Source organism: Temnothorax nylanderi, unplaced genomic scaffold (assembly GCF_030848795.1).
Source record: "Temnothorax nylanderi isolate EJ_2023f unplaced genomic scaffold, tnyl_v1.0 TNYL_tig0003_pilon, whole genome shotgun sequence".
NCBI classification, from domain to species: domain Eukaryota; kingdom Metazoa; phylum Arthropoda; class Insecta; order Hymenoptera; family Formicidae; genus Temnothorax; species Temnothorax nylanderi.
The window spans coordinates 3375243-3395966 of NW_027249065.1; the positions used below are offsets into that span (position 1 = coordinate 3375243).

Consider the following 20724-nt stretch of genomic DNA (forward strand, 5'->3'; position numbering starts at 1 on the left):
CAAAAAATTCTTACGTTATTGTTATGTGCAATTTCATTGTTATATGTATATTGTCGCGCTAACTTAATCTTCTTTTAGCGGAACATCATTTTTTAAGAAAACTTACAGAGCAACAAATTTTTTTCTTTGGCAACTTTTTAGCAATAAATGAGCAACAAATAAAAATATTATTTAGAATTGATTCTGCTCACTTTGTTCCACTAACTTATAAGACGTCACTTTCTCTAATACAGTATGAGTTATGTGCGCCAATTACGTCAGTTTTATAAGTATGTATCATAAAGAATTAAATTTTATAATTTGTACAAGTATTCATGCTCTGTTGGCGTAATATCTGATGTTACTACATTTATACAAAAATAGGTTAAATCAACATTGTTTCGCACAATATTTTGACGGGCGCGACACTTGGCGTTTTCTTTTCATCTATTTATAAAAAGGTAATTTTTTCGGTTCTAATAATAAAGGATATATCTATTAAGATATTCTTTATTATTAGGACAAAATTAATTTTAAATGCCAAATAAAATAAGAACATTGTAAAATATAGAAGTTATATACGGATATGTGGTAAAATTTAGAAATTTATATTGCATAAATCTTTGAAAATAATTTACTGGCAAAAAATTCTGTGTTATTCGAATATAATAATTAATCGCATTTATCTTGATTTAGAGGACATATTTATTTTACATCTTATTCTATACAAAATATATTTGTCACATTTCTAAACATGTTATGTTTCACACAGTTAATGTTCGTAAAAGATTTAAATATACCATGGAAGTTTTAATTACCTGAAACAACAATATGTTTGTTTCTACATGGTATACAAATAATTATGTATTCTAAGAACGATAAACATATTTCTTGAGATTTTAAATCTCTTTTTTTTCTTTCAGTTAAACAAATGACTTATTGTTTTAAGGCAATGGATAACATTAAAATGATTATTCCAATTTCTACAGAATTATTAAGATCTTTAATTAACAAACTACTATGTAAGTATATTGATTAATTTTTCTTTTAGCATATTTTTCAGAAGTTTTTATAGAGAAAATAATGCTATATTACTTACATCGCCAAAAGTTGCGATAGATAATTGAAATAATTTTCCTGCAGTGAACTTTATCACGTTACTTGATCGTGCAATTATTAAAATAAGACCAAGTGCAGTTTTGTGATGTAGATTATACCAATCGGTCATATATGCCATTTCCCCGACTTGTTTGCACTAGCAAATCGATATAAAATTAAAATTTTCTATAATTATTGAAAATATGATAATTTGGTTCAAGAAAATTATTAACGAATGCAAAATATATATGCAAATATCGAGTTTTGCTAAAAATTTAACAATTGTACTTCAGTATTTTTATATAATAACATAAAAGCATGTCTTATATAAAGTTTAGATTTGTTGAGTTATGAAATAAAGAATATTATTCTATTGTCGATATATTACCTGTTCTGCGATAATCTCTCCGATATAGCAAAATATAAAAATATTGAAAGCCATCGATAAGTATACATTAATATAAGATGTTATTTTTGTTGCATTGAAATCTTCCAAAGTCTAAAAAGTTATAACGCTAATCTCTACCTTTATATAATAACATGATTAACTTGCTTTCACTCCATTTTCTTGGTAATATAATGACATTTAAATATTCATAAATAAAGAAATTGATTGGTTGATACATTTAATAAGATGACAATTTTTTAGGTCTTTATCATACCAAAAGAAAAAAATATCCCATTAAGCACATGCTTATCGTACATCCCATCAATTCCGCAAGAGAGATCTTATTCATAATACTTTCCACGCGTGCTAGAAAACTGAAATGTGTATAATAGTGCTCATAATTACTAGATGTAAAGATTGTTTCCGAGTAAACTATATCGATAACGGCACATCATTTTTAGTAATTAAAACAATTAATATTTGTTCTAACAAAAATATCTGTATATCTTTGATAATATTGCTTTATATGACATGTACGAGGCCCAAAGTACTCGAAAGTTTATTGTCTATTTACGTACCTCAATACTCTGAGATGATGCTCCACGATAGCGGCCATTTTTCTTTCGGCTACATGATTTCCCTTCTGATTTTCTACAAGTTCATGTAGCCATGTACATAGCACGTTCAATTGACCACAGGCGTGCGTTGCGAAGACGGCAGCCAGGCTGCAACCACCGACAGTAGATGAACTCACTATAAATGATGACATAAACTGCACAACCAATGCGATTTCATTCACAGGGCTAAATCTCGTGTCGATGATCTTGCTATAAACCGGACACGTCATCGGGTGCGTCCTAAAGGTCTCGTTGCCAACAGTGACAGGTACAGTCTTCATCATCCTGACTATGCTAAACAGTAATATACCGCCATGCATAATCACCCCACAGATCCCAGCGACGAAACGACCGAACTTGGCGTATTGCAACATTATTTCGCGTTCTTCGAACTTATTTATGATTTTCCAATCTTCCTCCATATGTTGTATTAATTTACGAATGTCGCCACTACGTTTCAAAAGCACCCAGTAATTTACCGAACCCATAACTCTGTGAAGCAACGGACCAATGACAAGCAATTTCAGTTTGATGTTGGCTTCCTCGAATAACACGAATAATGCGCATGGTATCATTATACATGCCACCACGATCACGCAAATAAAAATGTGTAACAATACGAGTATCTTGCTTGAGCCGTTTATTCGTGACCATATACCAATTGGTTTCAGGAACCATCGATTCAGTTGAAGACTATAATCATTGTTACTCATAGAGCTAGTACCTGTGGACATATGTTTCGACTTTGTCATTGTCACTTCACGAAGGTTCCCGATATACTGTCACGGTGGACGGTGCGCTTGCAAGAATTGTATATTCAAATATGCGCCTGCGTCAACTTCGAATGAAGTTTGGCAACTTCATATTGATGTTTTTTTTTTTCTGAGAAGCACGCTTGCACGTTCGATCAATAATCGTCTATAGCGTGTTGTTTATTCCGTCGATTTGACAGGAAACCGTATAGAGAGGCAGATGAGAACACACTTGCGAAAGTAAGTACAAATTTTATGAAATATTGATCATTAATTACTAAATTTTAGGCGAGTCGGCAAGCGATATTCGCTAAACTTTTGAAAAATTTAATTGTAGGAAAATTGGCTGTATATGTCATAAACATTAATTGTTTTTTATGTAATATTAATATACTTGGAAAATATTTTGTCTATTCTATACAGAATATGTGTTGTCTAACTTTTTAATTTGCTATATATTTCTAATTAACTACATTACTAACTGAAAACATTTTACGTAGTCAATGTTTACACAATTTTTAAATAATCCGTGGAAGTTTTAATTACCTGAAACTAAAATAAAATTTTTGTTTTTATTGATACCATACTATTCCGTATATTAAAAAACGGTATGCATTTTAGGCATTTTGCGGAGCACGCAGGAATCGTCGGATTTATTATTTTTTTTACTCATTATTACTTGCTGAATCCGAGAAAAAATGCTTAAAAAATCGTAGTATCCAAGAAAAGTTTTTAAACACATTTTATACTGAAGTAAGCAATTGTTGATTTTATCACTTTCTCAATTCGTGTCAGCACTGTTATTATAATTTTATTAGAATTGTGGTGTTACTTGTACTAAATAAGATTTTGTGATGAAGGCTATTATTGTAGAGTATTTATGAAATACGAGAAGCTCTTTTTTAGTAATATATTTTCTTTAGTATACCATAATCGAATAATATCCAAGTAAGCACATATTTAGCGTGCACCCCATCAATATTGAAGCAGACTTTATGCATAATGCTCTCCATACACGCTATAAAACTACGATACGTTTTTATGATTGTAGTAAGTTTAAGTGTGAAGTCTTTGCTGACAAAATATTCTTGCAAGAAGTTGTCGCATATGTATTTTCATACTCCGTACAATGACAATATATTTTAATTATTTTGATATATTTATGTCTCTGCACAGTAAGAAATTTTGTGTATTTTTGTTAAAAATGGACCTTGTTAAAGTTTTTTTTACAAAGACGACCGATACGATAGGGGAGACCGGGGCTCGTTGGCACAAGAGGCAAGTTGGCAATGCGTTCCGTTTGTGTATTTATAGCGAAAGAAACAATGGAAAAGTTATCACAAAATGTCTCTTTTATGACATAGGTACTTTTCCCAAAGTTTTATTTAAATAAAACAAGTATTACAATAAAAAAAGGGAAAAGTCTGATTCAAGAGGTGGGAAGTTAGTGGGAAATTTTCGAGCGTTTCAAAATATCGTATTAATGTTCTTCAACTTGAGAAGTAAATCAAAGTGACGTATTATTAGTTAAAAAAAAAGTTTCTGTTACTATACGACATGTTATTTTGAGTAGCAACAGTAATTTATTGTAATAAAATGACTGAAATGAAACGTATGTAGGGATGGGGTATGTTGGCTCATATCAAGACACACTTAGCTTGACTTATTGTTGCCGCGCGCGTGAGACCTGTTTGAGTATGTGATTTGCTACCTACAATGCTGATAGAAGCTAGATATATATTTATATTAATATTTTTATATTGAAGAAAGCTACATCTAAAATAGTTGACAATTTTTTTTCTGTAACAGCATTTTGCTATTCGATCATTACAAAATAACTTTAAAAGATACAATCTTTATCAAGAAGTACATATCTACTATATACCCGTTTTGTATTTCTATTACGTTTTCATTAATTTAACATGGACTTTTGCCGTATAGCCAACTTACCCTACTATCGGGGAAAGTTGGCTACAATGCAGCATGTTCGTATTTCACTTATTACAAAGAAACTATACAGTAAATAAGAGCGTTTCTGGCATGAAAATGTAGAGAAAGGTTCTCTCTATCATATTAGTACTGTTTAATCATGATAATTAGTTGTTTAAAAACTCAAATGCCGAAATTGTGAAAACTGTGCCAACGAGCCCCGGTCTCCCCTACTGCAACGATCATCTAAAGTTTTGCTTAGCTATAGCTAGAGACATGCATAAATATGCTTGCGCCAGCTTTTTAGAATGTTTGTGTGATGGGACCCGTCGACGACATTGTCCTAAGAAGAGCGCACGCTCGTACTCAATCAATAATCTTTTTTTCCACGAAGCCTGCCTGTCAGTTTGACAGGAGACCGCGTTCAGTGAACAGTGTGAAAATATTTTTTCGAAAGTGACAACGAACTCTTGACTTTTCGTTATTTTGTATCGCTTACAATTTATCAGCTGAAATATATATAGTATGATTCATTACTGTTGCAGAAAAATTCTAGATATAATGATTGCGATCATATGTCACATACGTAATAAAGTCCAAAAGTTACTGACGCAAGAATATATGAAAGGTGATAAAACGAAAGAACTCTTTTTATTTTTGAATATACCTAATCACTTTCTATTTCATTTTTTTTTAGACTAATAATTTAATTTTTCAGTACAACTGACAAAATTATTCTGAATTTTTTCCCTTAAAATTGTTTAGCATGGAGATCATTTCTTTATTATTGTTGAAATTTTGTTTCACGCAAATCGGATTTTAATTTAAAAGATTTCTTTGTATTTTTAAAATGTAAATCCAATTTTCGTGGAAACTACCTGATTTTATGTAACAGGTGGTTGAAGTCAACTGTTGACAGTCGGAGAATCCGCTGTTATTTTAAATCAAGTCCGTTTTTCAATTGTGTGTCATTGCCTCGATCATATTTAATCTGTATTATAATGCTCAGAATCATTAGACGCAAAGTTTTTTTTTCGAAAGAAGATGTTTATATGTAAATAGAATATAACTGTTCATATGTATGCATATCGATAATGGCATTTCAGTAAGAATTGAAAGAATTAATGTTTGTACAGAATTGTCAGTATGTTTTTGTATTATTGTTATGTTATGTTTTTGATATTATTGTTTCATATAAAATGTACGATGCCTAAATTATTCTAGAAAGTTTATTGTCTGTTTACGTACTTCCATAATCTGCAAAGATGCTCCACAATAATGTCCAGTTTCCATTCGGTTATATGATTTCTGGTTTTCTACAAATTCATGTAGTGTATAGCACGTTTAGTTGAACACAGGCGTGCATTGCGAAGACGGCAGGCTGCAAGCACCGACTGTAGATGTAGATGATCTTACTATAAATGTTGACAGGAATTGTACAACCAGTGCGATTTTATTCACGGTGATGAATTTCGTGTCGAGCATTTTGCTATATAAATCGGACACGCCATCGGATGCATCCGACAGTGACAGATAAGAATGCATCGCCAAGCATAATCACTCCCGGCGACGAAACGACTGAACTTGGCGTATTGCTACTTTATTTCGCAAATTTTCGATCCAATTTATGATTTTCCAGTCTGTCTTCATGTGTCGTATTAATTTGCGAATGTCACCACTCTGTTTGAAAAGCATCCAATAATTTACCCTGTGAAACAACGGATCAATGCATGGCGCTCAGTTTCAATTTGATGTTGTCTTCCTCGAATAACGCGAATAATGTGCATGGTATTATACATATATGCCACCACGATCAGACAAATGTATAACAACATGAGTATTTTGCGCGTTATGTTTGAGCCGTTTATTTGTGGCCATGTACCAATTGGTTTGAGGAACCATCGATTCAGTTGAAGACTATAATCAATGTTACTTTTAAAACTAATTGTACTTCTGCATGGATATAGATTTAGACTTTTTCATTTCATGGATGCATTCGATATACTGTCGCGGTGGATAGTGCGCTTGCAAGGATTATATTCGAACATGTTCGTGCGTCAACTTCGAATAAAGTTTGAAACTTTATATTTATGTTTTTTTTCCTGAGAAGCACGCTTGCACGTTCGATCAATAATCGTCTATAGGATGTTTTTTATATTCTGTCAGTTTGACAGGAAACCGTATATAAAGAAGGCTATGCGAGTACATTTATGAAAGTACACTGAGAGGAAGGTTTTGTTACTATGTGAACAACCAACATTTTTTGCTGCAATAGCAAAAGTTTTGTTGAACTTTGCTATTGCAAAAGGTTTTGCTACACGGAGAGAATTTTTTATATTTTACCCTTAAATTCACTACAAACTTGGGACAACTTGGCAACCAAGGAATTTTTGAAATATACAAAAGACATTTTACAAACAACGTGATAAAAATTACCAAGCAGATTGGTAAATTTTGAAAAATAATTGAAATTTCTTAGATATACTTTAGTAAAATTAATCAAACATATTTTATATTTTAATGTAATTGATATTAATATTTTTTATTTTGGTGGATATTAATCAGAATAGCTCGCATAAAATTCTTGGTGGTACATGTTGTCCCACAACTACCATGATTTCAGGGTGAATTTGAAGAGAAAATTCTCTCCGTGTATTATTGCAAAATTAATTAGTTCTTGCCTTTTTATCGTACACAGTAGAAATGTATGACATTTACTAAATAGACTACACTAAAGTTCTATCATAATTTTACATGCAACAAATGACGACTAAGAATCTGCGAAGTAGATTGACTGCAAAATAAAAGTTTATAAAATAATCTTATGCAGTAAGCGATATACACCAAATCTTTAAATTTGACGTATTAACTCTGTGACACCGTATACTACGCTGCCGTGTTGTACGTTAAGTTAGTGGTCCAGCAGTTAGTAATTCCACGGCTGTCTGCTAAGTTGTAACACTTAATAGACTAGATATCGTGATGGTTCATTACTCCACTATCTCACAGTACTCGCATTTCCTCTAATACAGTATGAGTTATGTGCGCCAAGTACGTCAGTTTTATAAGTATGTATTATAAAGAATTAAATTTTATAATTTGTACAAGTGTTCAAGCTCTGTTGGCGTAATATCTGATGTTACTATATTTATATAAAAATAGGTTAAATCAACATTGTTTCGCACAATATTTTGACGGGTGCGACACTTGGAGTTCTTTTTTTACCTATTTATAAAAAAGTAATTTTTACAGTTCTAATAATAAAGGATATATCTCTTAAGATATCCTTTATTATTAGGACAAAATTAATTTTAAATGGCAATAAAATAAGAACATTGTAAAATATAGAAGTTATATACGGATATGTGATAAAATTTAGAAATTTATATTGCATAAATCTTTGAAAATAATTTAATGGCCAAAAATTCTGTGTCATTCGAATATAATAATTAATCGCATTTATCTTGATTTAGAGGACATATTTATTTTACATCTTATTCTATAAAAAATATATTTTTCACATTTCTAAACATGTTATGTTTCACACAGTTAATGTTCGTAAAAGATTTAAATATACCATGGAAGTTTTAATTACCTGAAACAACAATATGTTTGTTTCTACATGGTATACAAATAATTATGTATTCTAAGAACAATAAACATATTTCTTGAGATTTTAAATCTCTTTTTTTCTTTTAGTTAAACAAATGACTTATTGTTTTAAGGCAATGGATAACATTAAAATGATTATTCCAATTTCTACAGAATTATTAAGATCTTTAATTAACAAATTACTATGTAAGTATATTGATTAATTTTTCTTTTAGCATATTTTTCAGAAGTTTTTATAGAGAAAATAATGCTATATTACTTACGTCGCCAAAAGTTGCGATAGATAATTGAAATAATTTTCCTGCAGTGAACTTTATCACGTTACTTGATCGTGCAATTATTAAAATAAGACCAAGTGCAGTTTTGTGATGTAGATTATACCAATCGGTCATATATGCCATTTCCCCGACATGTTTGCACTAGCAAATCGATATAAAATTAAAATTTTCTATAATTATTAAAAATATGATAATTCGGTTCAAGAAAATTATTAATGAATGCAATATATATATGCAAATATCGAGTTTTGCTAAAAATTAAACAATTTTACTTTAGTATTTTTATATAATAACATAAAAGCATGTTTTATAAAGTTTAGATTTGTTGAGTTATGAAATAAAGAATATTATTCTATATTGTCGATATATTACCTGTTCTGCGATAATCTCTCCGATATAGCAAAATATAAAAATATTGAAAGCCATCGATAAGTATACATTAATATAAGATGTTATTTTCGTTGCATTGAAATCTTCCAAAGCCTAAAAAGTTATAACGCTAATCTCTATACTTTTATATAATAACATGATTAACTTGCTTCCACTCCATTTTCTTGGTAATATAATGACATTTAAATATTCATAAATAAAGAAATTGATTGGTTGATACATTTAATAAGATGACAATTTTTTAGGTCTTTATCATACCAAAAGAAAACAATATCCCATTAAGCACATGCTTATCGTACATCCCATCAATTCCGCAAGAGAGATCTTATTCATAATACTTTCCACGCGTGCTAGAAAACTGAAATGTGTGTAATAGTGCTCATAATTATTAGATGTAAAGATTCTTTGCGAGAAACTATATCGATAAACGGCACATCTTTTTTAGTAATTATAACAATTAATATTTGTTTTAACAAAAATGTCTGTATATCTTTGATAATATTGCTTTATATGACATGTACGAGGCCCAAAGTACTCGAAAGTTTATTGTCTTTTTACGTACCTCAATACTCTGAGATGATGCTCCACGATAGCGGCCATTTTTCTTTCGGTTACATGATTTTCCTTCTGATTTTCTACAAGTTCACGTAACCACGTGTATAGCACGTTCAATTGACCACAGGCGTGCATTGCGAAGACGGCAGCCAGGCTGCAACCACCGATCGTAGATGAACTCACTACAAATGTTGACATAAACTGCAGAACCAATGCGATTTCATTCACAGGGCTAAATCTCGTGTCGATAATCTTGCTATAAACCGGACACGTCATCGGGTGCGTTCTAAAGGTCTCGTTGCCAACAGTGACAGGTACAGTCTTCATCACCCTGGCTATGCTAAACAGTAATGTACCGCCATGCATAATCACCCCACAGATCCCGGCGACGAAACGACCGAACTTGGCGTATTGCAACATTATTTCGCGTTCTTCGAACTTATTTATGATTTTCCAATCTTCCTCCATATGTCGTATTAATTTACGAATGTCGCCACTACGTTTCAAAAGCACCCAGTAATTTACCGAACCCATAACTCTATGAAGCAACGGACCAATGACAAGCAATTTGAGTTTGATGTTGGCTTCTTCGAATAAAACGAATAATGTGCATGGTATCATTATACATGCCACCACGACCACGCAAATAAAAATGTGTAACATTACGAGTATCTTGCTTGAGCCGTTTATTTGTGACCATATACCAATTGGTTTCAGGAACCATCGATTCAGTTGAAGACTATAATCATTGTTACTCATAAAGCTAGTACTTGTGGACATATGTTTCGACTTCGTCATTGTTACTTCACGAAGGCTCCCGATGTACTGTCGACGTGGACAGTGCGCTTGCAAGAATTGTAATCGAATATGCGCCTGCGTCAACTTCGAATGAAGTTTGGCAACTTCATATTGATGTTTTTTTTTTCTGAGAAGCACGCTTGCACGTTCGATCAATAATCGTCTATAGCGTGTTTTTTATTCTGTCAGTTTGACAGGAAATCGTATAGAGAGGCAGATGAGAATACACTTGCGAAAGTAAGTACAAATTTTGTGAAATAGTGATCTTTAATTACTGAATTTTAGGCGAGTCGTCAAGCGATATTCGCTAAACTTTTGAAAAATTTAATTGTAGGAAAATTTGCTGTTATATGTCATAAACATTAATTGTTTTTTATGTAATATTAATATACTTGGAAAATATACATATATTTTGTCTATTCTATACAGAATATGTTGTCTAACTTTTTAATTTGCTACGTATTTCTAATTAACTACATTATTAACTGAAAACATTTTACGTAGTCAATGTTTACACAATTTTTAAATAAGCCGTGGAAGTTTTAATTACCTGAAACAGTAAAATTTTTGTTTCTATTGATACCATACTATTCCGTACGTATATTAAAGAATGCGTATGCGTTTTAGGCATTTTGGGGAGCACGCAGGAATCGTTGGATTTATTTTTTTTTACTCATTATTACTTGCTGAATCCGAGAAAAAATGCTTAAAAAATCGTATTATTCAAGAAAAGTTTTTAAACACATTTTATACTGAAGTAAGTAATTGTTGATTTTATCACTTTCTCAACTCATGTCAGTACTGTTATTATATTTTTATTAGAATCGTGGTGTTACTTGTACTAAATAAGGTTTTGTGATGAAGGCTATTATTGTAGAGTATTTATTAAATACGAGTAGCTCTTATTTAGTAATATATTTTTCTTTAGTAGGGGAGACTGGGGCTGGTTGTTACAGGGGTAGGTTGTTACAGTGCCAACGGTAGCTAACCGAAAATGTGTATGTTGTGGTATATACTCTCTAATTCCTTCTGTTTACAATAAACCTTACTTTTATAAGCTTTACAAATATTTGTGTTTTAATATTTAATCTTAAGAGGTTAGTTTTGGTGTTGGGGCTAAAAGTGACATTTTCTCTGGGCAGGTTGTGACCATATTATTACCTAAGTAAAACTTTTTTTGTAATTCGTTACAAACAATAATATTTCATTTTTGTTCGAATTAAGAAGACAAACTATGATTATTCTTAATAAAAAGTTTGAGATTACATTTGTTTTTTTGTTGTAACAATTTACCTTGTGTGGTGTAACAACCAGCTCCTGGTGTGGGGTAAAAAGTTACATGTCTCTTTTTTCAGAATTTTTTAATTTATATAATTTCTAATAAGCGGTTAGATAAAATTATTATTAAATTTAAATCCCGATTAGTTACTGAATCTAGCAAGCCTAGATTCATTTATAAGAACAACATAATCAAAGAGTTGAGACACTTTATAGAAAAAATGTCACAACCAGCCCCGGTCTCCCCTATACCATAATCGAATAATATCCAAGTAAGCACATATTTAGCGTGCACCCCATCAATATTGTGAAGCAGACTTTATGCATAATGCTTTCCATACACGCTATAAAACTATAATACGTTTTTATGATTGTAGTAAGTTTAAGTGTGAAGTCCTTGCTGACAAAATATTCTTGCAAGAAGTTGTCACACATGTATTTTCATACTCCGTACAATGACAATATATTGTAATTATTTCGATATATTTATGTCTTTGTGTGTGTGTGTGTGTGTGTGTGTGTGTGTGTGTGTGTGTGTGTGTGTGTGTGTGTGTGTAACAGAAGTAAACATCTATTTCTAAAGCGTATCATATTTGTTAAGGCTAATTACAACCAAGAAGTACACATCTATAATAAAGTAGAATACCTTATGGCTCTTAAGTGATGCTCCACAATAGCAGCCAATTTTTGTTCAACCGACTGTTTCCCCTTTTTGTCGTAATTGTTGACAAATTCGTTTAATCATGTATACAACACGTTGAATTGGCCGCAGGTGTACATTGCGAGAACACCAGCGAGGCTGCAAACACTCACTATTGCAGAACTCACTACCAATGCACGAATTGCACAGGCAACATGACTTCGTTTATATAGGGCTGAATCTCTTTTTGTAATCTTGCTTTAGGCTGGACATGTCATTGGATACGTTTAGAAAATCTCGTGCCGATCATAATGGTCGTAATTTTTATTACTTTCGCAGTACCGAAAAGTAGCTGATTGTTCTGCGTTGTCGCCGCACTGATGGCGGCAAGAAAACGTCCGAACTTGGCATATTGTAGCATCGTTATACGGCCTCTGATTCTGTGTATGAGCCGCTAATCCGCATCTCCGTGTGTTGTATACAATTGCGAATGTCGTGGCTGCGATGGAGCAGTATACAATAGCTTATTGAGCCCATAATTCTGTAAAAAAGAGGCCAAATAACGCCTGGCTTCGGCCAGGAAACAGAAAGGTACCTTAAACTAATAGTACGCAAATTAAGTTGTGCTTTTAAAGTTACATTTGCTCTTAGATAATTACTTCAAGGAAAACGGTCATTTTTTTCGATAATAAATGCAGAAATTTAACTTTACTAAAAAAGGAATCAAAAGGAACTCATAAATTAGGTATTATAAAGATTAGATAATGGCTATATATTTGCCTTATAAATTACTTGCAGAAGCTTGCAGAAATAAAAATTATAAACTATTATGTAGGCTGCAGTTATAGAGCATGCGTATTCAAGTGACTAATTATTCTGACGAATTCGAAAGATACTCTCTATTTTTATTTTTGGTACGTTTTTAAAGATAATAATTTGCTTCAAAGTGTAAAAATATTTTTTACCTTTAGATTAAATATAAATATTCTTTATAATAATGAGTTATAACTTAATTTTTTTTATCACTGTTTTTACATCTATAAAATTTTTAGAAAAATCGGTTAGTAAAATAATTTCATACATATAATTAACTGTTATTAATTATTTATTTTTAACTCTCTATATTTAAACCCCTAATATAGAAGTAATTTTTACTAAAATCTAAAAACCAGTTATACGTTTATGATCTCAACAAACATAAAAACCTATATTGGAAGCTTTCCAGCAAGCGACACAATTCGACACAAGTGTCGTTTTGTCTTTGTTACTCATTGCCAAAAAAGAAAGATAGGACGACGTTTGTGTCGACTTGTGTCGCTTGCTGGAAAGCTCCCATTATATATTATATAATCAAAAATATCTATTCATACGTAAAAGCTATCATTTTCGATCATTTTCGTCTACGTTCAGATCGGTACCACTATGTATCGGTTTGAGGCACCATCATTTGATTTGCAGACTATAATTGTTTTGATGTGCTTGAAATCAACGTTCCCAAAATCACGTTTCGGGGGTGTCATACTTGCTTGGTGAAGATGCCTGATGTTCTGCCTCGGCGGGCAATGTTCAAGCGATGATTTTATTCGTTTGAGCGCGTGCGCTAACTTCTGGAAGAGTTTGACGAACGCTTACATTGATGTTTTTTTTTAATTGACACTGGCAGCACTGAGTGCTTGAAGCGTATTTCATTGGTAGAATTAGTGAGCATGTTTCTGAAAAACTCGAAAATTAGGGCGGCACTGAGACACTGAGTGCCAGTGAGTTTTTCCCAATGGAAGACGCCTTGAGAGTTTCGCATGCATACCGGATCGATTTTTTCGTATCAAATGCTTTGTCTTGTCAATTTCGCAAGAGGCCGTTTTTGAGGAGGAATATTTTTTTGTGGCTGTGCATGCAAGTTTCGTAGAATATTGAGTTTTTATTTCTTTAGTTTCGGGGAAATCGTGAGGAAAACTATTTGTACTCTTAAGAATTTAATCGCAGATAATTTTGTTATATCAGAATTATTATTAAGTGTGTTTATTTAACATCTATTCTATTTGTAAAATATTCCATGCGTGTATTTTATAACTTTTTAACGCTTTTATGCAGTCATTGTTCGCAAAATATTTAAATATGCCGTGGAAGTTTTGATTATCTGAAATGGCAAAATTTCTCGCTTTTTTTGTTAACAATAAATGTACAACGATTTAATATATTATGGATATTTTCTTTGATATATATGTATTGCATATTATATAGTATCAAATTAAATCCTCAAGTCATTATATACACGTACAATTATTATAACAATTTATGAACGATAAGAAAGCAAAATCGCAATTTTATTCGACATCGTCAATAATTGTAGTATGTATGTTACTTACGTCGCCGAAGGTTGCTATGGATAAATGAAATAGTTTTCCCGCAGTTATTTTTATAACGTGACTCGATTGCATGATTACCAATATGAGACCAAGTGCTGTTTTATTTGGCAGTTTATACCAATCAGTCATATATGCCATTTCTCCAACATTTTTACACTAATAAATGAAAATATTTATAAATTTCTTCAAGTACTTATCTAAACGTCTAATGATGATAGTAAAATTAGGGTAAACTCAGGTAAGATGGCCATACAGGAAAGATGGCCAACTCATGTTCATTCGATGTTTCATAGCGAGCTAGATTGAAAGAACATAGGTTGGCCATCTTCCCTCTATGGCCATCTTCCCTGAGTTTACCCTAAATGATATGATTAATCATATTTATTTGTTTGTCTTGTACTACTGTAGTTACAATTTAATGGCTAGTATGAGTCTGGAGTGCGGTTGTACGTACGGTAAATTAAATTATATATAGTACAAATATATTTACACTGTTATTGCGATTTCTGTTATTTCGATCTCTAGTAAGATTTTCAGTCGGTTACCTTTAGTGGACTAACGAGGATTTCAGTAGGGATCGATAATGGTTCTATACATTGGAATAAGAGTATAATGACTTGTACTATGTATATAACTTGATATTAAAAAATATTTTGATAGGTTAATACAATTATTTTATCTGTTTTGAAAATACAATAATAAAATATTAATAATCAAGCATTTAATATTTTTATATTTTTGTATACATATACCGAAACGACATTGTATTGTATTTGATATATAATCAAAATGAATGAATTCTCACGTCTAAAAAATTTTCTTTATTTCAAGATATTACCTGTTCCGTGAGGATCTCTCCAATGTAACAAAATATAAATATATTGAAACCCGTCGATATGTATCCGATAAAATATGATAATACTTTTGCTCTATTAAACGTACCCCAGTTCTGGAAAATCAATTGATAGCTTCATTTATTGCGGAAAAATAAAATAATCCATTTTTGTGGCATTTCAGTTTTGTTATTCGCGATGTGTAAGGAAGTTTTATTCATCTTTAACATACCATAATAAAATAATATCCAAGGAAACACATATTCATCGTGCATCCCATCAATTCTCCTAGACAGGCTTTATGCATAATACTTTCTATTTGTTCTACAAATCTGAAACATTGCTCTACAATTACGACACATTCAGGTGTGATGCGTTTCTTTTATAAAACTCATTTTAGATCTACGATTTATCTACGATTTGTGGTTACAGCATTTAGAATATTTTTTTTACAATTTTTTTACTGTGTAATATGAAAAATTAAAAACATTTAAATAATTGGAATACACACATATTTATCCTGAAATTTGACGCGAGTTGAATGTAGATCGTTTTTAAAATGAGTTTAAATATTTGTATGGGAGTCCGTCTCTCTCTCTCTCTCTCTCTCTCTCTCTCTCTCTCTCTCTCTCTCTCTCTCTCTCTCTCTCTCTCTCTCTCTCTCTCTCTCTCTCTCTCTCTCTCCTCTCTCTCTCTCTCTCTCTCTCTCTCTCTCTCTCTCTCTCTCTCTCTCTCTCTCTCTCTCTCTCTCTCTCTCTCTCTCTCTCTCTCTCTCTCTCTCTCTCTCATATGCTTAAATTATACGTTACAATATTTCAAATTTAGCGTAAGATATTAGTTCACGCATGCAAAGTAACGTATTATATTTTATTTATCTGTAATACTCTGTATTTATCTGTAATACTCAGTAACTAACTCACACAAAGTGCAGTCAAAACTCTATATCTAAGTAAAATACCTGAGGACTCTCCAATGATGTTTCACGACGGCTGCAAGTCTTTGTTCTGCTAAATGAGTTTTCTTTTCCTCGGCGAGCTCGTTTAACCACGTATGCATTACATTCAATTGACCGCAAGCATGCGTCGCGAAGACGGCAGCGAGACTGCAAATAGCTACTGTAGAGGAACCCACTACAAAAGCCGAGAAAATTTGTATACCCAGCATGATTTCGTTCGCAGGGCTGAGTCTCACGTCGAGTATCTTGCTGTACATTGGACATGTCATCAAATGCATCGTAATAGTTTTGTTGCCGATGATAACGGTTGTTGTTTTCATCGACGTCGCCACGGTAAAGAACAACGTAGCACCATGCATAAACGTCGCGCAGAACGTGGTCATGAAGCGGCCGATTTTGGCATATTGTAACATCACTTCGCGGTCAACGTTTTTATGAACGAGTTTCCAATCCGTCTCCATATGCTGTATGCAACGTTGAATGTCTCCGTTACGCGAAAGTAATATCCAGTAATTTATGGCTCCCATGAGTCTGCTAATCAGCGGGACAAAGGATTTTAATTTAGTCTTGATATCTCTTTTCTCAAGCGACATGTACAACATGCATGGTATCAGAATGATCGCCATCGAAGTTAAAAGAATGAAGATTTGTATTAACATCACAATTTTTTTCATTTTGCTCGACGCGCTTGTTTGTGGCCAAATACCTAGCGATATGAGAAACCATCGAGTTAATTGTATACTATAGTCATTGATGTTTTCGTTATCTGTTACGTGTTTCGTATCGCTCATGATCGTTTCGCAAAGACGACCGATACGATACTGCCACGATCATCTAAAGTTTTGCTTAGCTGTAGCTAGAGACATGCATAAATACGCTTGCGCCAGTTTTTTAGAATGTTTTTATGATGGGACCCGTTGATGGCATTGTCCTAAGAAGAGCGCACGCTCGTACTCAATCAATCAATAATCTTTCTTTCCACGAAGCCTGCCTGTCAGTTTGACAGGAGACCGCGTTCAGTGAACAGTGTGAAAACATTTTTTCGAAAGTGACAATGAACTCTTGACTTTTCGTTATTTTGTATCGCTTACAATTTATCAGGTGAAACGCATATAATATGATACATTACTGTTTCAGAAAGATTCTCGATATAATGATTGTGATCATATGTCACATACGTAATAAAGTCCAAAAGTTACTGACGCAAGAATATGTGAAAGGTGGTAAAACGAAAGAACCCTCTTTTTATTTTTGAATATACCTAATCACTTTCTATTTCATTTTTTTCAGACTAATAATTTAATTTTTTAGTACAACTGACAAAATTATTCTGAATTTTTTCCCTTAAAATTGTTTAGTATGGAGATCATTTCTTTATTATTGTTGAAATTTTGTTTTATGCAAATCGGATTTTAATTTAAAAGATTTCTTTGTATTTTTAAAATGTAAGTCCGATTTTCGTGGAAACTACCTGATTTTATATAACATGGGTTTAAGTCAACTGTTGACAGTCGGAGAAACCGCTGTTATTTTAAATCAAGTCTGTTTTCAATTGTGCGTTATTGCCTCGATCATATTTAATCTGTATTATAATGCTCAGAATCATTAGGCGTAAAGTTTTTTTCTCGAGAGAAGATGTTTACAAATAGAATATAACTGTTTATGTATGCATATCGATAATAGCATTTCTGTAAGAATTGAAAGAATTAATGTTTGTACAGAATTGTCAGTATGTTTTTGATATTATTGTTTCATATAAAATGTACGATGCCTAAATTATTCTAGAAAGTTTATTGTCTGTTTACGTACTTTCATAATCTGCGATGATGCTCCACAATAATGTCCAGTTTCCATTCGGTTATATGATTTCTGGTTTTCTACAAATTTATTTAGTGTATAGCACGTTTAGTTGAACACAGGCGTGCGTTGCGAAGACGGCAGGCTGCAAGCATCGACTGTAGTTGTAGATGATCTTACTATAAATGTTGACAGGAATTGTACAACCAGTGCGATTTTATTCACGGTGATGAATTTCGTGTCGAGCATTTTGCTATATAAATCGGACACGCCATCGGATGCATCCGACAGTGACAGTTATAATTTTTCTCGCACTGGCTGTGATAAATAAGAATGCATCGCCATGCATAATCACTCCCGGCGACGAAACGACTGAACTTGGCGTATTGCTACTTTATTTCGCGATTTTCGATCCAATTTATGGTTTTCCAGTCTGTCTTCATGTGTCGTATTAATTTGCGGATGTCACCACTCTGTTTGAAAAGCATCCAATAATTTACCCTGTGAAACAACGGACCAATGCATGGCACTCAGTTTCAATTTGATGTTGTCTTCTTCGAATAACGCGAATAATGTGCATGGTATTATAAATGCCACCACGATCAGACAAATGTATAACAACACGAGTATTTTGCACGTTATGTTTGAGCCGTTTTTATTTGTGGCTATATACCAATTGGTTTGAGGAACCATCGATTCAGTTGAAGACAATAATCAATGTTACTTTTAAAACTAATTGTACTTCTGCATGGATATAGATTTTGACTTTTTCATTTCATGGATGCATTCGATATACTGTCGCGGTGGATAGTGCGCTTGCAAGGATTATATTCAAGCATGTTCCTGAGTCAACTTCGAATAAAGTTTGAAACTTTATATTGACGTTTTTTTTTTCTGAGAAGCTTGCACGTTCGATCAATAATCGTCTATAGCATGTTTTTTATTCTGTCAATTTGACAGGAAACCGTATATAAAAAAGGATATGCGAGTATATTTATGAAAGTACATTGAGAGGAAGGTTTTGTTACTATGTGAACAACTAACATTTTTTGCTGCAATAGCAAAAGTTTTGCTGAACTTTGCTATTGCAACAAAAGTTTTGCTTAACTTTGCTATTGCAATAAAAGTTTTGTAGAACTTTGCTATTGCAAAAGGTTTTGCTGAACTTTGCTACTGCAAAAGGTTTTGCTATTATTGCAAAATTAATTAGTTCTTGCAGAAAAAAATGTTGGTTGTTCACATAGTAACAAAACTTTTCTCTCAGTGTAGGTACAAATTTCGAAAAATATTCAACATTAGTTATTTAATTTTATGCGAGTCGTGTCAAGGAATATCCGCTAAACTTCTAAGAAATTTAATAATAAAAAATCTGCTGTATATGTCACAAACATTAATTATATTTTATGTAGTATTAGAATCCACGTTACGTTAATTGTCTCAAAATATTTAAATAAGCCATGGAAGTTTTATAATTACCTGAAACAGTTAAATTTTTGTTTCTATTGATAGTACACGGTTTTGTACATGAAATTTTGCATTATAACGTTTTAGTCGAATATAATGAGTCAATTGAAATTATATAGTAAGATTGAAATCATATATTCATTAAATGTAAAATTATTATTAAGGAGTAATTAAACACGTTACTTACATCGCCGAAAGTTGCGATAAATAATTGAATTAATTTCCCTTCAGTTATCTTGATTATATTCCTTGATCGCATTATTATTAAAATGAAGCAATAGGTTGTTCTGTGCGGTAGTTGATACTAATTAGTCATATATATTTTTCCGACGTTTTTGCACTAATAAAGAAAATATAGAGAATCTTTTATTTTACATAAGTATTTTATTTAAATATGTAATGGCTTACAGAATATATATTGAGAGGAATATACTATAAGAATACAATTACTATACTGAGAAAAAAATGTGTCAATCCCAAAAACTATTTAGTCCGATATGTTCAACTAAACATTTTAGTTAGTTAACTAAACTTTAATTAGTTGAATTAATTAATTCTTGAGAAACTAAATAAATTGTTGAAACAACTAATGTTTAGTTAATTAATTAAAATGTTTAGTTGAACGTATCGGACTAAATACTTTTTTGGATTAACAATTTTTTTTCTCAGTGTGTATTTCTTGATTTTACAAATAAATTTGAATATTTTCCAGAGTTTTGAAAAAATTTAATTTTAACCTCAATATACATTATCTGTTTTCATTGTGTCGTATTTGTTAAGACAAAGGAGGATGTTAAGAAAGTCCGATTTTTGGATCGGCCATTTTGAATCCACCATGTTAGATTTTTGTAGAAATGGCGAATTAAAAATGGTGTTTTTGACATGTAGTTTTGTACGTAGGATTACATTATTCAAATATTTTATCAAAATGAGTCTGAGCGGGCTCTTTCAGACATGCTGATTACGAATCCATTAATTAAATGAAAAAATCTAAC

At 32.0% G+C, this 20724-nt stretch overlaps 3 protein-coding genes across 3 annotated transcripts; all 3 read right to left on the bottom strand.

Moving 5' to 3' along the window:
- Positions 1 to 660: 660 nt before the first annotated feature.
- On the bottom strand, positions 661 to 3290 carry LOC139770112 (uncharacterized). Its single transcript, XM_071701844.1, has 4 exons — positions 2052 to 3290; positions 1466 to 1576; positions 1079 to 1234; positions 661 to 797 (listed from the first exon to the last, which is right to left on the bottom strand). Exons 1-4 carry the CDS (start codon positions 2832 to 2834, stop codon positions 744 to 746), a joined length of 1104 nt encoding a protein of 367 aa, XP_071557945.1. The 5' UTR covers positions 2835 to 3290; the 3' UTR covers positions 661 to 743.
- Positions 3291 to 8177: 4887 nt separating this feature from the next.
- Positions 8178 to 12179, bottom strand: LOC139770295 (odorant receptor 4-like). Its single transcript, XM_071702176.1, has 5 exons — positions 9606 to 12179; positions 9302 to 9401; positions 9026 to 9136; positions 8639 to 8794; positions 8178 to 8358 (listed from the first exon to the last, which is right to left on the bottom strand). The coding sequence occupies exons 1-5, from the start codon at positions 10394 to 10396 to the stop codon at positions 8305 to 8307; spliced, it is 1212 nt and encodes a 403-aa protein (XP_071558277.1). The 5' UTR covers positions 10397 to 12179; the 3' UTR covers positions 8178 to 8304.
- Positions 12180 to 14298: 2119 nt separating this feature from the next.
- LOC139770120 (odorant receptor 82a-like) lies at positions 14299 to 17259 on the bottom strand. Its single transcript, XM_071701857.1, has 5 exons — positions 16472 to 17259; positions 15746 to 15845; positions 15519 to 15629; positions 14681 to 14836; positions 14299 to 14451 (listed from the first exon to the last, which is right to left on the bottom strand). The coding sequence occupies exons 1-5, from the start codon at positions 17257 to 17259 to the stop codon at positions 14398 to 14400; spliced, it is 1209 nt and encodes a 402-aa protein (XP_071557958.1). The 3' UTR covers positions 14299 to 14397.
- Positions 17260 to 20724: the final 3465 nt, after the last annotated feature.

Bases quoted from the DNA above. Each gene is read 5' to 3' on its own strand.
- LOC139770112 (XM_071701844.1), bottom strand. From the start codon at position 2,834: ATGACAAAGTCGAAACATATGTCCACAGGTACTAGCTCTATGAGTAAC. The intron at 1,577-2,051 runs GTATTGAGGTAC...ATAACTTTTTAG, and splicing joins TCGTGGAGCATCATCTCAGA to ACTTTGGAAGATTTCAATGC. The intron at 798-1,078 runs GTAAGTAATATA...TTGTTGTTTCAG, and splicing joins CTATCGCAACTTTTGGCGAT to GTAATTAAAACTTCCATGGT.
- LOC139770295 (XM_071702176.1), bottom strand. From the start codon at position 10,396: ATGACGAAGTCGAAACATATGTCCACAAGTACTAGCTTTATGAGTAAC. The intron at 9,402-9,605 runs GTACGTAAAAAG...CACACATTTCAG, and splicing joins CATCATCTCAGAGTATTGAG to TTTTCTAGCACGCGTGGAAA. The intron at 9,137-9,301 runs GTATGATAAAGA...ATAACTTTTTAG, and splicing joins TGGGATATTGTTTTCTTTTG to GCTTTGGAAGATTTCAATGC.
- LOC139770120 (XM_071701857.1), bottom strand. From the start codon at position 17,259: ATGAGCGATACGAAACACGTAACAGATAACGAAAACATCAATGACTAT. The intron at 14,837-15,518 runs GTAATATCTTGA...TTCATTTATTAG, and splicing joins GAGAGATCCTCACGGAACAG to TGTAAAAATGTTGGAGAAAT. The intron at 14,452-14,680 runs GTAAGTAACATA...TTGCCATTTCAG, and splicing joins CCATAGCAACCTTCGGCGAC to ATAATCAAAACTTCCACGGC.